This window comes from Phaenicophaeus curvirostris, chromosome 29, assembly GCF_032191515.1.
Source record: "Phaenicophaeus curvirostris isolate KB17595 chromosome 29, BPBGC_Pcur_1.0, whole genome shotgun sequence".
In the NCBI taxonomy this organism is placed as follows: domain Eukaryota; kingdom Metazoa; phylum Chordata; class Aves; order Cuculiformes; family Cuculidae; genus Phaenicophaeus; species Phaenicophaeus curvirostris.
In genome coordinates this window covers 1,173,671-1,190,329 of record NC_091420.1, presented here as the reverse complement: position 1 = coordinate 1,190,329, position 16,659 = coordinate 1,173,671, and the positions used below count along the sequence as shown (strand labels likewise).

Below are 16,659 nucleotides of genomic sequence, written 5' to 3'. Positions count from 1 at the left end.
AACTGCAGCCCCAGAGTGCACGGAATGTGGGTAGAGGACGACGTGTCACTTCTAATAACTCCATGCTCTCGCTCCAAAGGCTGCGTTTACCTTTAATGACTTCACTGATGACCGATGGGCTTCGCTCCCGCACCACCAGCTCGAAGCAGGCAGGCAGAGTTCGATTACAGTTATTAGCCACGATCAGTGAGATCCCATTCCCATCAAACGGCAACTGGCTCAGGGGGGAGAGCTCGCAGTCAAGACTATTTTTGGTACTCTACAAATAAGCAGCAGATGGTGCGGAGCGGAGTTAAGGGGCACGGTAAAATCCAGCATGGGAACATCCTGGCAGCTTGGCACGAGGGTTTTATCTTTTACCAGAGCCCTTAAAACAGGAATGTTGCATCCTAGCCAGCAGGAAGGGTCTGACCAGCTCTCTCCAGGACATCTCCTTGAGGACATGAGACCTGCAGAATCAAGACGCTGCTCTACCAGAGCCTGAGCTTGGTTCATCTAAAGGAAAACCACAAAGCGAGCAGCAGATCTGGGAGAGGCAGATGGATTTCAGTCCCAAGCTTTGCCCTACGAGGCCCCACGTACCTGTCACGCAGAGTGTTGGGACCCAGGTAGGGGTACTGGCTGTCCTTGAGCTTTCCTTTAATGAGCTGATCCAGCGTTTCTTGCAGGAGAGGCTGGTGCTGCGTGTAGACGTTCTCCACACCCTGCAGGGTGAGAGAAGCTCTTGTTATGAATTAATACAGGAAGGAGGCAAGCTAAGAGAGAAAAGCGGCTACAGAAAAGCTCGGAAACCAGCTTCCAGGCAGTTTTTGTCTATGGAGATACTGAAACGATGACCAAGGAGTCAGGGAGATTGATCCCAAGGGGTTCTTGATCAGGGAATGCAGGGGTAGGCTGAGGGGAATGGTTTTCAGCTGCAAGAGGGGAGATTAGGATGAGATCTTATGGAGAAATTCTTTGTTGTGAGGGTGAGGAGGCCCTGGCCCAGGCTGCCCCATCCCTGGAGGGGTTCAAGGCCAGGTTGGATGGGGCTTGGAACCCCTGATGCCCTGGGAGGTGTCCCTGCCCATGGCAGGGGTGGGACTGGATGGGCTTTGAGGCCCCTTCCAAGGACACATCAAAGGAGAATCAGCAGCTGAGAGATGCAGCAGGTGTTAACCACTGAACTCTAGCTATAGAGCAGCTTTTCAGCAACCACCTCCTGCTGTCTCCAACGAGAATTACACCCTAAAAGCCCGGTGCACTTAATATTAAATCTCTGAAATCCACAACACGTGGCACTGTACTGCATGCGAGTCCTGCTCCTGCCTGCAACTCTGACCAAAGCTGTGGTTATTTCACTGGGGGCAGCTCCGTACCTTCAGCCCTTTAAGGAACTGTTTGGTGATGGCCACAGCATCCTTGGGACTGAACAGGTCACTGCCCCGGACCCGCTTCCCTCCGTACTCCACAACAGCAGACACCAGCTGTACAGGCAGAGGCAAAAAAAAATCCTGTTAACCTTGGAAACCACCTTCCAGGCAGCTTTTATCTATGGAGGAACTGGAACGATAACCAAGGAGTCAGGGAGATGGATCCCAAGGGGCTCTTGATCAGGGAGCGCACGGACAGGATGAGGGGAACGGTTTTAAGCTGAAAAAGAAGAGATTAGGATGAGATCCCGGGGAGAAATGTTTTGCTGTGAGGGTGGGGAGGCCCTGGCCCAGGTTGCCCAGAGCAGGGGTGGCTGCCCCATCCCTGGAGGGGTTCAAGGCCAGGTTGGATGGGGCTTGGAGCCCCTGATGCAGTGGGAGGTGTCCCTGCCCATGGCAGTGGTGGGACTGGATGGGCTTGGAGGTCCCTTCCCACCCAAACCATCCCATGCTCAATGAGTCTACAACAACGCAGCGCTGAGAGCGGTTTTTGGGGGGGCAAGAGCAGCGTTCCCCACACCCAATGAGCGAGTCAGCATGCAGCGACACCGCCTGCACGAGGAGACGCTTTCATCGCCACAGTCTGCTGCAGAGACAGCAGATCCTCCACACAATGTGACATCATCCTGCTCCTCCACCTCCTCTCCAGCTGCTCGCTCTGTTTTCCAGGCGCTGCCGCCTTCTCCCTCCCCGCCAGGCTCCCTTTGCCGTCTCCAGGAATCCTCTCCTGCAGCTACTGCCTGCTCAGCTGGAATTGGGGAGAGGGGTGGCAAGGGAGAGGGGAAGGAGGAAGGAATCAGGCCTGTTTACAAGCCACGCACCCATCCTAGCAGCCTCCTGGTGTGCCTGCCTCTTTCCCTCATTTAATCCTTTACAACCCTGCTGATTTGTAACTGGAAATTGAGTGATTAGTTATGATTTTTAAATTGACACCTCCGGGTCCCAGCCAAGCTCACAGTTCTCTTTGCAAAATGTGGGACAATTCGACCAAAAAGCCTTGTGCCAAACCAAAGCAGGTGAGATTGACACCGATTCATGCTGATTTTCCACCTCAGTGGCCTCCTGCCCCTCAAGTTCGCCTGGTTGTGGTTACCTTGCGGTATTTCTCGGTCACTCCGCGGCTCTTGAGGTCGGCCAGCAGCCCGGGGAGGCTGTTGCTGCTGTGGCGCTCGTAGTGCAGGGCGTAGAGCATCACCAGCCGGGCGGCGTCCAGCTCCGTCACCTTGGGGTTCTGCAGGAGGCGGCGCACGTTCTGCAGCGAGAGAGGGAGCAGCGTGAGTGGAAAAGGCCTTCAGAGGACGTTAAATCAGAGTAACAGCGAGCTCACTGCCTGGCAACAAACCGGCACACAAGAGGAACGCGAGAGAATTAGAAGCACAGAATCACAGACGCCCTAGGTTGGAAAAGACCTTGGAGATCATCAGCTCCAACCACCCCTGTCCCCTGTCCCCAAGCACCTCATCTCCCTGCCTTTTAATCCCCTCCAGGGATGGGGACTCAACCACCTCCCTGGCAGCCGTTCCAGGGCTTGAGGACCCTTTCTGTGAAGAAGCTTTTCCTGATGTCCAATCTAAACCTCCCCTGACGCAGCTTGAGGTCGTTCCCACTCATCCCATCACCTCTCACTTGGGAGAAGAGACCAACACCCACCTCTCCGCAACCTCCTTTTAGGTGGTTCTGGAGAGCAAGAAGGTCTCCCTGCAGCCTCCTCTTCTCCAGGCTAAACATCTCCAGGTCCCTCAGCTGCTCCCACAACCCCTGCTCTCCAGCCCCTTCCCAGCTCTGTTCCCTCCTCTGGATGTTCTCCAGGATCTCAAGGTCTTTCTTATAGTGAGGGGCCCAAAACTGAACCCAGGATTTGAGGTGCGGCCTCGCCAGCGCAGAGTACAAGGGAGGCAAATACTAAAATCATGGAATGATTTGGGTTGGAAGGGACCTCTAAGCCCATCAGTCCCACCCCTGCCATAGGCAGGGACACCTCCCACCGCATCAGGGGCTCCAAGCCCCATCTAACCTGGCCTTGGACCCCTCCAGGGATGGGGCAGCCACCACTGCTCGGGGCAGCCGGGGCCAGGGCCTCCCCACTTTCATCATAAATAAATTCTTCCTATTGCTTCATCTAAATCTTCCCCCTTCCAAGGTCAGGTCATTCCCCCTCATGCTGTCACTCCAGGCCCTTGCAAAAAGCCCCTCCCCAGCTTTCCTGAAGCCCCTTTCAGCTCTGGAAGCTGCTCCAAGAACTCCTTGGAGCATTTTGTTCTCCAGGTTGAACAACCTCCTCTGTACAGGAGGTTCTCCAGTCCTCACATCATCTCCGTGGCCTCCTCTGGACTCGCTCCAACAGCTCCAGGTCCTCCTTGTGTTGGGGACTCCAGAACCGGACATGGGACTCCAGGTGGGGTCTCACTCTTTGCTGTCTTTTCATAAAATCACAGAATCATAGAATAGTTTGGGTTGGAAGGGACCTTAAAGATCATCTCGTTCCAACCCCGCTGCCACGGGCAGGGACATCCCACGCTTGAGCAGTGCTGACTACTTACAAACAGCCTGGATAAAATCCAGGCTTTGGGGAGGATCCAAACCTTGGTAAGGTCACAAATTCACCTGGGAGGGCAGGGGCGAGTCCTACAGAGATGTTTCCATGCAAGAGTTTGGATCCTGGGCAGGCAGCACGGCGGCAACGCCGGGATGAGCGGGAAGCACATCAAACAGAAAAGCCATTGTCCTTCGGAGGAGACAGGATTCAAACCCTCCCATTCATCTCTCCAGGCTCAAGCACTGTGTCAGGATTAATGAGAGACCGAAGGAAGAGTAACCGAAATGTACTGTACTGGGGGCCCGGGGCCGCTCTGAAACCCACAGTGGCTGAGGTTACATCAGAGAGAGAACAATTCTGCCTTTATTCCACACGCTGGCTTATTCTTCATTGTTTCTGTGGCCTCAGCCCTTCGCTCGGCGAGAGGGGACAGCCTGGGGCAGCACAGCTCGAGAGATATGGCTCTCTCGTATAGAACGATGCCAGATCCGTGGTTTTGCATTTATTTCCTACTTGCTACGCATTTTCCACTGAGTCCCAGTTGTTAGAAATACAAGAGAGCCCTTCAGGCACCTGGCTGCAGGCAACAGCAGGCGGCTCCTCAGCTTTAAAACTGCAGGAATAAAACTGCGTGGAATGGTTTGGGTGGGAAGGGACCTCAAAGCCCATCCAGTCCCACCCCTGCCATGAGCAGGGACACCTCCCACTGCATCAGGGGCTCCAAGCCCCATCCAACCTGGCCTTGAACCCCTCCAGGGATGGAGCAACCTGGGCCAGGGCCTCCCTACCTTCACAACAAAACATTTCTCCCTAAGATCTCATCTCAATCTTCCCTCTTGCAGCTCAAAACTGTTGCCCTCGTCCTCTCCCTGCAGTCCCTGATCCTGAGCCCCTCCCCAGCTTTCCTGGAGCCCCTTTCAGCACTGGAAGCTGCTCTAAGGTCTCCCCACAGCCAGGCTGAACAACCCCAACTCTCCCAGCCTGCTCTCCTACAGGAGTTTCTCCAGCTCTTGGATCATCTCCGTGGCCCCCTCTGGACTCGCTCCAACAGCTCCAGGTCCTTTCTGTGCTGAGGACTCCAGAACTGGACCCAGGACTCCAGGTGGGTCTCCCAGAGCGAAGCAGAGGGGCAGAATCCCCTCCCTCACCTGCTGCTCCCACGGCTCTGGTTGCAGCCCGGGACACGGGTGGTTTCTGGGCTCTGAGCACACGTCCCGATGAGACTCAACTCAGCTCCTCAGCAGCTTCACACTTGGTATCCCAGCTTTCCTGGAGCCCCTTTCAGCTCTGGAAGCTGCTCTAAGGTCTCTATGGAGCCTTCTCTTCTCCAGGCTGAACAACCCCATCTCTCCCAGCCTGTCCTCATACAGGAGGTTCTCCAGCCCTTGCATCATCTCTGTGTTCTCCTCTGGCCTCGCTCCACCAGCTCCATGTCCTCCCTGTGCTTAGGACTCCAGAGCTGGACCCAGGACTCCAATACCTGGTTAGCACAGACCAAAACCTGAGTTAGCAGCAGGGTGAGCTCCAAAAACCACGCTGGGTGACCCCAGGGGGCTGAGCTGCCCTGTCCCCAGCCCTGCCACACGCTCCTTTGATCCACAGAGCTGGTAACACCACCGCATCGCTGCCAGGTCGGATCATCCCCACCCTTCAACGGATCTGGAATAGCTTCCTAAAGCAGAGCAGCACTTTCCAAATCCGTCTCCAACACCAAGCACCCAAGCCCGAACACCAACACCCTGCGCTGCGTTAGCATCAAAACCAACAGATGACAGCAGGGGCACGGTGGGCTGAGGGATTAGAACTCAAATATTTGACTTTTGAACTGCAAGGGCCTGGTGTAGAAACAATAACTCAGCAAGAGAACCTCGAGGGATGCTTGCAGCAAATCTATTTTATGGCGCCGTTCCCAATTCAGTGCTTAGTCACCCAAATTGTGCTAAATATCAGCTCTCCAAGTGTATCTTTACAGCTGTGACGGCTTCAGCAGCCCCGTGTGGATCCACATCAGCTCAGGATCTGCTAACAGATCACAGCAGTGGAAGAGGCTGATATTATCAGAAACGGCGTGGCCAGCAGGGCCAGGGAGGTTCTTCTCCCTCTGGCCTCGGCCCTGGGGAGACCGCTCCTCGAATCCTGGGGTCAGTTGTGGGCCCCTCCCCACAAGAAGGATGTTGAGGCTCTGGAGCGAGTGCAAAGAAGAGCAACGAAGCTGGGGAGGGGGCTGGAGAAGAAGAGGAGCGGCTGAGAGAGCTGGGGGGGTTTAGCCTGGGGAAGAAGAGGCTGAGGGGAGACCTCATTGCTCTCTGCAACTCCCTGAGAGGAGGTTGTGGAGAGGAGGGAGCTGGGCTCTTCTCCCAAGGGCCAGGGGACAGGACGAGAGGGAATGGCCTCAAGCTCCACCAGGGGAGGGTCAGGCTGGACATCAGGAAAAAATTTTTCCTGGAAAGGGTGATTGGGCAGTGTCCGAGGCTGCCCAGGGAGGGGGTTGAGTCCCCTTCCCTGGAGGGGTTTAAGGGCCGGGTGGACGAGGTGCTGAGGGACATGGGTTAGTGACTGATGGGAATGGTTGGACTCGATTATCCGGTGGGTCTCTTCCAACCTGGTGATTCTATGATTCTATCCCCCAGCTGCTCACGTGGCGCACAGGGTAAGAGGTGAAGATTCACCCATTTCAGACCTGTTGAAGGTGCTGGTCTGTATTTTCTGGTCAAGCCGCTTCTCCAGTGCTGGGTGAAGGAGGCCATTGTGCTGTGTGACTTATACTTTAGCTAGAAATAATTAAGGGATTGGGTTTTGATGCTGAGTTGTGGCTGAACTCTGCTATAACACAACCACACTCGACAATAGAGCTCTTTTTGGAGCATCCGCAGCCACAATCCATCACCCCTGACGTCCTGTCAGACACCGGGTCAGCCGTGGAATCCAACAAGCACGGGGTCAGCGCCTCAGTCTACACTCGGCTATCACAGGAGCCTCTGTTCAGCTTTCCCAGCCCTCTTTGCCAAGGAAATCTTTTCTCTCTGAGCCTTTCCACTCATTTTCAGTTTAAAAAAAAAGAGGTAAAGCCAGCACCTTCATGAATGGTCCAGTTCTGACCATTTCATGGATTCTATTTCCTCTCCAACCACCAAAACACGAGGAGTTTCTGCTCGAGGCAGGGTCCAAGTGTTTTTCTCCACCGATGCCTGCGTGGGCAGCTCACTAGGAGCAAACCAACTGTACATAATGGAGGAATGTTGTGTTGTGAAAGGCAAAGACAGAGCTTGCAAAGATGCTTCTTGAGCCAGTTGTTAACTATGATTCATCCCCGTCTGAACTGAATGGGGAGGAGAGGAATCCCAACATCTAACATCCCTGCAGGATATCTGCACGCAGAACTCTCACTGCCTGCCAGAACCAAACTCCCAGCACCGAGGGAGTCACAGGATGATCCACCTGGCTGCAGACAAAGGATCGAGGTCAGGATTTGAGGCAGAGGTACCTGGAGAGCATTGGAATGGTCGTTCTGGCAGGCCAGCTCCTGCTCCACTTCCGACACCTCCAGCAGGTTCCGCTCCGCCACCAGCCGAGAGAGCTCTCCTACTACGGTCACGTGCTTGGATACCGTGCCCGACATCTTCTTGAACTGCGGGTAATTCTCCACAAACGCCTGCGACGGGGAAACCAAAGCAACCAGTTGGTTAAAAGCAAAGCCAGAGACTGCAGATGGGTGCAACTCAGCGATAAATCAGACAATAAAAGCAAGATCAGCAGCAGGGGTGTGGATGCTCAAGCACCTCAATCCAAGGGATCCATAGGATTTCTCCAATCACGAGGTTTCTGGAAGGGTTGTACCTTTTGTTTACTCTTACAGAATTACAGAATCCTCGAACCAGAGTTCGGGTGTTCAGTTTTCAGAACCTGAATCCAGATATCACCTTGAATCCTGGGTTCGTTCTGGGCCCCTCGCTCTAAAAAAGACCTTGAGGGGCTGGAGCACACCCGGAGAAGGAAACAGAGCTGGGAAGGGGCTGGAGAACAGGGGTTATGGGAGCAGTGAGGGACCTGGGGATGTTCACCCTGCAGAAGAGGAGGCTGAGGGGAGACTTCATCGCTCTGCACAGCTCCAGAAAGGAGGTTGGAGCCAGGTGGGGGTCAGGCTCTGCTCCAGAGGAACAAGGGATGGGACAAAAAGAAATGGCCTTGAAGTTGTGCCAGGGCAGGTTCAGGCTGGATATCAGGAGAGATTCCTTCACTGACAGGGTGGTGAAGCCCTGGTAGAGGCTGCCCAGGGCTTTGGGAGCATCCCCAGCCCTGGAGAGGTTCACAAACCATGTGGCTGTCGCACTTGGGGACAGGAGTCAGTCACACAGGTGGGTCTGAGCTGGCAGTTGGACTGGATGAGCTCAGAGGGCTTTTCCATCTATGATTCCATCATTCCATGACTATCAGGGTACAAGAGTGGTGATCTGCACTATCCTCCAATGGGTGGGCTTTATAAAGTCCAGCAAGTTATGTGTAGGTCGTCCATACCTTCATATCTGCTATGGATTCCAGCTTCTGCTGCTCCTTAGGTTTCCTCCTCTGGAAATCCTCCATGAGGTTCTTGATGTTACTGCCGATCTCCGCAAAGTTCAGGTACATGTTCTGCATGGAACAAGACAGGGGTCTGAGAAAGCCATTCCAACACCGAAACATCACGGGAACAGAGTGCTCCCGTGCCTAAAGCACCGAGAAGCCAGGCTGCACCTCCTCGTTGAGGGCCGCGCTTGGGCAGGCAGCTCTGGATGGGGTCAGGAACGAAATAAAACTATTAAATGGACATGTAATCACGTGCCAGACAGCACCTGCACTACACGTTGATTTTAACGTCATCACCTCAACGCTAAAACTCAACGGAAAGTTCTTTCCACGTGGAAAACCAAAGAATGGAACCCGATTCCCCAGTTCAGATCCCCGCTGAGATACATACGTTGGCGTAGAACTCGTCATTCTCGGCAGACAGGACAACCTCTCGGAGATCCTTGCTTATCCCCGGGACCCGGGAGAGGTCGATGCGGTTGTTGTTAATCCCCAGCAGCTCGTGAACCATGGCCTGGTACGTCCACTGGCAAGGGAGGCGAGAGAGAAAGGCAAACGATGACGAAGATAAAGTAACAAAGCAGTGGAAGTGAATGGATTCCAGGATGAACTGAAACACAGCTGCTCTGGGCAACCTGGGCCAGGGCCTCTCCATCGTCACAGCAAAACATTATTAACCAAGATCTCATCTCAATCTCCCCTCTTACAGCTCAAAACCATTCCCCTCGTCCTGTCCCTGCCCTCCCTGCCCCAGAGCGCCTTCACAGCTTTCCTGGAGCCCCTTTCAGCATTGGAAGGTCACTATAAATTCTCCTCAGAGCCTTTTCTTCTCCAGGCTGAACAACCCCAACTCTCCCCGCCTGTTCTCATAGCAGAGGTTCTCCAGCCCTCGCATCATCTCTGTGGCCTCCTCTGGGCTCACTCCAACAGCTCCAGGTCCTCCCTGTGCTGTTCAAACAGCTCTGCTTGTCTCCGCTCTCTCCTCCTTCTGTGGTTGCAGAGATCATAGAATCATAGAATCACTAGGTTGGAAAGGAGCCACTGGATCATCGAGTCCAACCATTCCAATTCCCAGATGCCACCGTTAAACTGTGCAATTCCCTACAGGCTCCTTCGCTCCTCGCACAGCAGCAGGATTTGTGGTGCTGCTGTTTCTGACTGTTGGATTGCTCCAGTAACACCAGTATCGCCACTAGCTCCGACACCAGCAGCAATACAGAAGCATTGCCTGGTTGCAGAGGGGACCTGGCTGTGGCTCCAGCTACTGCCTGGTCACCAGGCCGACCCGCGGCAAAGCACATGCCACAGAAATCACAGGATGACCAGGTTGGAAGAGACCCACTGGATCATCAAACATGCCTCTCAGCGCCTCATCCACCCGTCCCTTAAACCCCTCCAGGGAAGGGGACTCAACCCCCTCCCTGGGCAGCCTCGGACACTGCCCAATCACCCTTTCCATGAAATATTTTTTCCTGATGTCCAGCCTGACCCTCCCCTGGTGGAGCTTGAGGCCATTCCCTCTCGTCCTGTCCCCTGGCCCTTGGGAGAAGAGCCCAGCTCCCTCCTCTCCACAACCTCCTCTCAGGGAGTTGCAGAGAGCAATGAGGTCTCCCCTCAGCCTCCTCTTCTCCAGGCTAACCCCCCCCAGCTCTCTCAGCCGCTCCTCTTCTTCTCCAGCCCCCTCCCCAGCTTCGTTGCTCTTCTCTGCACTCGCTCCAGAGCCTCAACATCCTTCTTGTGGGGAGGGGCCAGAACTGACCCCAGGATTCGAGGAGCGGTCTCCCCAGGGCCGAGGCCAGAGGGAGAAGAACCTCCCTGGCCCTGCTGGCCACGCCGGGTCTGATCCAAGCCAAGATGCCCTTGGCCTTCTTGGCCCCCTGGGCCCCTGCTGGCTCCTGTTCAACCAACCCCCCCAGGTCCTTCTCTGCCAGGCACTTTCCAGCCAGACTTCTCCTAGTCTGGAGCTGCTCAGGGTTGTTGTGCCCCAAGTGCAGGACCCGCCATTTGGCCTTGTTAACCCTCCTGCCCAGCGGTCCAGCCTGTTCAGACCCCTTTGAGAGAGGGCAAATGGATCCAGCCAGAATCGCAGCACAGCGAAGGAAAGAACTGTGTAATGAACAGCCTGTATGCATAAAGGCAAGGCGCTGCTGAGACACCAGGATTCCAAATGCCTTAATGTAGGCTGGTTTTCCTGGGTGCCGGCTCCTCTGCCGCCAAAGCCAGCACACACACTCCATGCTCAGACTAGAAAACCAGACCAGGAGATAAAAGGAATCGGGGAAGAACGGGAGCAGGAGGTGAGGCTTTTTACCCTTCCAGCATAAACCTGGCCCTGGCAGGGTGCAAATTCCTACCAGCTGCCACCACACAGGGCTCGGTGCGCTTCCAGAGCTCCCACTCCCACCTCAGCCCCTGCACGAGCACGTGAGGGTTCACCTGGTTCAGGAGTGGGGTGATGGCATCATCAGAGCGGTCGAGGATGAGCAGCAACGGAGGAACCTCTGTGCGGCGGAAGTCGAAGAGCTCGTACTCTTTAGTGATGACTTGCTGCCAAGGAAGGGGAAAAAAAAAGCCACTTGACGATCTGTATTCCCAGAAAATGTTTCCTATTCGTTTAGATTCAGGTGAAGAAGTGAAGAGCTGGTGAATAATGGAGTTGTGAACCAGCAGGCATCTCCTGTGATTTCTGACCCTCACAGAAACCAAGGTTCTTCCTCCGCTCTGTGGCTGGGAGCAGGAGGAGACAGCGGATGCGACCTGCGAGCTGTGCAACGATTCACAGAATCATGGAATGGGTTGGGTTGGAAGGGACCTCAAAGGCCACCCAGTTCCACAGGAAAACATCTCTGCCTAAGATCTCACCTCAATCTCTCCTCTCTCAGCTTAAAACCATCACCCCTCATCCTGTCCCTGCACTCCCTGATCTAGTGCCCCTCCCCAAGTAATAATAAGGAAGGAAATGACAGAATTTATAGGAATAGACTGGAAAAAAAAAAAAAGAAGGCTTTAAAGGGGGAAAATTTAGATTAGAAATTAGGAAGATATTCTTCACTATGAGGGTGAGGAGGTCCTGGCCCAGGTTGCCCAGAGCAGCAGTGGCTGCCCCATCCCTGGAGGGGTTCAAGGCCAGGTTGGATGGGACTTGGAGCCCATGGCAGGGACACAACTGGATGGTCTTTGAGGTCCCTTCCAACCCAAACCATTCCATGATGCTATGGAAAATTCCTCTCAAATGGATCCATCTTTTAAATGAATCAATATATAAAAATACAGTATATAAAAATATTAACCAACGTTGCCAAATGTATTTCACGCCGCTGTGGGTTCTCCCCGTACCTTCACGCATTCAGCCAACCTCTTGGCTGGCTCAGAAGAGAGCTGGTACCGAATCATGGGGCATTTCTTGAGGGACAAAAGCAGAGCAGTCAGCCCTTGCGTCGTCCTGGACAGCTGAGCCGGATCCCAACTGCGGCCCTGGAAGGAAAGGCTGCATCTAGTATGGATGAACCATCCTCAAGCTCCTTCTCGAATACAGACAGATTTCTAAGTTTTAAAGCCTTGAAGTAAACTATGGTTTGGCTGCAGGAGCAGGAGTAGCAGAGTCTACAACCTGGATTCCTCAGGGTTCCTCTCCCTGAAAGGATCAGCTCCTTGCTTACAGGGAAGTCCTGAGCCACCCACCACCACACCCAGCTTGTAGAATCACTTGGTTGGAAAAGACCTTTGAGATCAAGTCCAACCATCCCTGTCCACCACTAAACCATCTCTGAACACTTCATCTACGTATCTTTTGAACCCTCCAGAGATGGACGCTCAACCACCTCCCTGTGCAGCCTCTGCCAGCGCCCAAGAACCCTTTCAGTGAAGAAATTTTTCCTGATGTCTAATTTAACCCTCCCCTGGCACAACTTGAGGCCATTTCCTCTCATCCCATTCCTTGCTCCTTGAAAGGAGAGACCAGCACCTACCTCACAACCTCCTTTCTGGGAGCTGCATAGAAAGATTCTCCAGACTAACCAGCCCCAGATCCCTCACTGCTTCCACAACTCCTGTTCTCCAGCCCCTTCCCAGCTCCGTTCCCTTCTCTGGATGCGCTTCAGCCCCTCAAGGTCTTTCTTGGCATGAGGGGCCCAGAACTGAACCCAGGATTCGAGGTGCGGCCTCCCCAGCGCCGGCGTGCGATGTTGCAGCTCCTGGTCAAGCCATCAAGCCAGGCCCTAGAGGAGCGTCAGCGTTTTCCATACCTGGCAGCAGCCCAGGAGGTTGAGGGAGAAAACGTGCGGATTCACTGCAATGTAATCGCCGTAGAACTCCTGCCAACGAGAGAAAGCAACCCCTGTCACATCTCTTGCCAACCCTTATTCGCTGACAAGAGGCCGTGTTGCAGCAGCAGCCGCAGTCACGCCAACGTCCCGAGTGCTGCACAGACTCTTCGACTCCGATCGCTTCTCCTTCCCCCAACCCCTGACCTCCTGGACCCCACAGCTTCCCTCCCAGCCTGCCATGAGTATTTTCCAAGCATGTAGCTCTCTATCAACACCACAAACGTGTAGCAGCCTTGCGCAACTGAACTGAAAACCAGAGAGCGGGGAGAAAGAGGTGGCACGGGAGTCCTGCTTTGTAATCCCATGCACACATTCATCTTTTATCCCCTCTGAGCACGGGGCTGCTGCTTGCCCTGTGGACCAGAGAGCCCTCCCACTGCCCAAGCCGAGCTCGTCAGCTCCCACGTTCCCTTTGCTGGTGCTTTTGGATTAGGGGATCTAGGTAAAAGAGTCAAAACTCACCTGAACTTCAGCCACAACTTCCTGCTCATCAGCCTCAGCCAACAACTTCACGTCGCTCTTGCTGATCACGTTACTGAAATCTGGAAGGTGACAACAGCGAGAGAAGGATCAGGCTCTGCGAGTGCCACGTAACGCGCAGAAGCTCCACGGGACAGCACGGCCAGACCTTCCCCTGGAGCAGATCACACCAGAGCCCTTAACCTCACGCCTGCGGCTGCTGTGCAGGCATTACAATCCCAAAGACACCTCCCACGGGTGCTCTGTGCTGGTTCTCCTCTAATTTTCTGCCTCTGGTGCCGATATCCAGGGTGTGACTGCGGCACTGGATCAGCAGTGACGGATTAAACGCCCCGTGGGACGCAGCAGCGCTGGAAAAGCAGCAGAGGCTCTTTCCCAGCCTCTCCAATTAAGCAACACCGTGTACAGTCCGCTTGTAGATGGCAGATTTAGATGTATAAAAGAGAAATGACATTAAATGACTGAAAAAAGTGCCTCCACACCTAGCTGGGGGTGTGCCCGGTCACCGTCACCTTTCCAAACCAGAGTCCTGGAGCTCCAGGTCACCATCACGTTTCCCAAACTCAAATCCTGCTGGAAGCTCCGAGCCGGGTTCCTCAGGGACGTGTTCCAGCAGAGCAGCAAGGACACCTAGAGGCTGTCCCAGCTCATCTCACAGAATCTCACCAAACAATTCCTGTGCTGGAGAACTGGACTTGGACACAAACCCAGCCACTCTGCTGAGCTTCCAAACCAACAGGATATTCCATGGAACAAGCAGGACTTGAGAGACGCCTGCTTGATGGAAGATGTCATGCAGCAGGCTCAGTCCAGCGCTGGGATGCGAATCTGCCTTAACCCAGCCTCTGAATTATTTAGCTCCAAGATTTAGGCCAGTCTCTCATCGTGTGCCTCTCTTCCCCACAGCAAAGGCACTACCCCCCCGAACAAGAGCTTTCTTTCCAATTTATGAACATAAACATGCTCTGCTCCGCAACAACGTGGTCCCACCTTGAGCACCAGAGAATAAAAAGGATCTAAAGCTGCTGGAGAGCGCCCAGAGGAGGACATGGAGCTGGTGAAGGGCTTAGAGGGGAAGTTGTACGAGGCTCAAATCACTTGGTCTGTTCAGCCTGGAGAAGAAGAGACCGAGGGGAGACCTCACTGCGATCTCCAGCTTCCTCACATGGGGAGGAGAGGGAGCAGGCACTGAGCTCTTCTCTCTGGACCCAAGGGAATGGCAGGTGGGCCAGGGGAGGGTTAGGTTGGACATCAGGAGGAGGCTCTTCCCCGAGAAGGTGGTGGGGCACTGGAACAGCTCCCAGGGGAGCAGACACAGCCCCAGGCCTGCCGATATTCCAGAAGCATTCGGCCAGCGTGGGGTGAACGCTGCGACAGGAGTTGGACTCGATAATCCTTGAGGGCCCTTTCCAACTCAAGACATTCGGTGATTCATGAAACGTTAAAATCCCAGAGATTTTCAGGGATGAACCGTATGGGAGGGACACAGATTTATGGGGTGGCTGCGTAATGATCTCTCACAAGCTGCTTCACTTTAACTGTTTTATCCTGTACGTGCGTGCCCTTTGCTAAAAGAATGTGGTGACCTAGAGAGGATAAAAAGCAGAATCCAGACATTCCTGGCCTTCCAGCACAGGGCTGCGAGAAGGAGCGGGCGCTGCCCCTCACGCCTGCGTGCTCACCAGCCACAGCTCTGACCCACAGAGCAGGACAGGGGCTACTCACAGATGAAATAGATGCTGTACTTGGGCCTCCGCAGCTCCTGGATGAGCAACTCCACGTTCTCCTGGGTGAAAACAGCACCGGGAAGAGCAGATTTAAGCAACGTTGAATCGGAAGGGCCCGGAGTGACCCGTGGCCACCCCCTGGGTGGCTCCGCAGCCCGGCGCGGCCGCAGCAGCGACCCACCTTGGTGGGCCGGAGGAAGCAGATGGCCTTCAGGTGCTTCATGGCCTCCCTGTTGGGCGAGTCGAGGCGCTCGAAGAGGTAAACCTCCTTCTGCAGGATCTCCGACTGCGTGTACACCATGCTGACGATGCCGGTCTGCAGGCGGGAGGCAGCAGCACCCGTTACCCCAGGCTTGGGTCCCCCCGCACCCCACATCACCCCAAGCCCCCCCTTATCACCCCCCATCACCCCCCAGGGGCTGCATGTTCCCCCCTCCCCACCACCCCCTATCACCCCAGGGGATGAGGGTTCTCTCCCTGTGCCCCCATCACCCCAAACTCCCCTGTCACCCCCAATCACCTCAGGACTGGGGATTCCCCCCATCACCCCAGGGGATAAGGGTTACCCCTCTGTGCCTTTATCACCCCAAGCCCCCTTGTCACCCCCCCATCACCCCAGAGACTGGGGGTTCTCCCCCAGCACCCCACATGTCCCCAAGCCCCCTCTGACACCCCCCATCACCCCAGAGACTGGGGGTTCTCTCCCTGCACCCCACATGTCCCCAAGCCCCCTTTGACACCCCCCATCACCCCAGAGACTGAGGGTTCCCCCCCTGCACCCCACATGTCCCCAAGCCCCCTTTGACACCCCCCATCACCCCAGAGACTGGGGGTCCTCCCCGTGCACCCCACATATCCCCAAGCCCCCTTTGACACCCCCCATCACCCCAGAGACTGGGGGTTCTCCCCCTGCACCTCACATGCCCCCAAGCCCCCTTTGACACCCCCCATCACCCCAGAGACTGGGGGTTCTCCCCCTGCACCCCACATGTCCCCAAGCCCCCTTTGACACCCCCCATCACCCCAGAGCCTGAAGGTTCCCCCTTGCGCCCCCCCCATCGCCTCAGGGTCCCTCTATCATCCCCCTCCTCACCCTAGAGACTGAGGGCTCCCCCCATCACCCCAAGCCCCCTTTGACACCCCCCATCACCCCAGAGACTGGGGGTTCCCACCTGCACCCCCCATCACCACAGGCCCACATGCCACTCCCACACCCCAGGCCCCTCCCCGCCACCCCCATCGCCCCGGGATACGCCTCCCCAGGCCCGGCTCCCGCCGCTCACCGTCTCCCGGTCCATGAGCAGCACCTTCATGCCGGGCCCGCTGTCCTCGATCATCCTGGACACGTACTGCTTCACCGCCAGCACCGCGTTCATCTTGGCTCCCCTCGCCTCTCTCCCCGCAGGCCCCGCTGCCGCCTGGGAGTTGTAGTCCGGCAGAGGCAGCATTGCCTGGGCAGGGACGGGGGAATGGACTACAACTCCCAGCGTGCACCGCGTTCATCCTGGCTCCGGTCGCCTCTCTCCCCGCCCGCCCCGCTGCCGCCTGGGAGTTGTAGTCCGATTGGGGGAATAGCCTGAGCGAGGAAGGAGAGTGGACTACAACTCCCAGCGTGC

The 16,659-nt window shown here is 55.4% G+C and overlaps 1 protein-coding gene across 3 annotated transcripts in view; it reads right to left on the bottom strand.

Annotated features, from left to right (window-relative positions):
* VPS45 (vacuolar protein sorting 45 homolog) overlaps nucleotides 1–16,472 on the bottom strand; it is a 36,336-nt gene extending 19,864 nt beyond the window's left edge. For all 3 annotated transcript variants that reach the window (XM_069878655.1, XM_069878654.1, XM_069878656.1), the window contains exons 1-13: nucleotides 16,327–16,472; nucleotides 15,225–15,359; nucleotides 15,042–15,102; nucleotides 13,299–13,378; nucleotides 12,756–12,824; nucleotides 11,848–11,985; nucleotides 10,948–11,058; nucleotides 8,903–9,037; nucleotides 8,464–8,577; nucleotides 7,433–7,600; nucleotides 2,506–2,664; nucleotides 1,359–1,466; nucleotides 583–704 (exon numbers count right to left, since the gene is read on the bottom strand). In XM_069878655.1, coding sequence (XP_069734756.1) covers nucleotides 583–704; nucleotides 1,359–1,466; nucleotides 2,506–2,664; nucleotides 7,433–7,600; nucleotides 8,464–8,577; nucleotides 8,903–9,037; nucleotides 10,948–11,058; nucleotides 11,848–11,985; nucleotides 12,756–12,824; nucleotides 13,299–13,378; nucleotides 15,042–15,102; nucleotides 15,225–15,359; nucleotides 16,327–16,419 — 1,493 coding nt within the window. In that variant the 5' untranslated portion in view covers nucleotides 16,420–16,472. The remainder of the gene's footprint in view (nucleotides 1–582; nucleotides 705–1,358; nucleotides 1,467–2,505; nucleotides 2,665–7,432; nucleotides 7,601–8,463; nucleotides 8,578–8,902; nucleotides 9,038–10,947; nucleotides 11,059–11,847; nucleotides 11,986–12,755; nucleotides 12,825–13,298; nucleotides 13,379–15,041; nucleotides 15,103–15,224; nucleotides 15,360–16,326) is intronic.
* Between the last annotated feature and the right edge of the window lie 187 nt (nucleotides 16,473–16,659).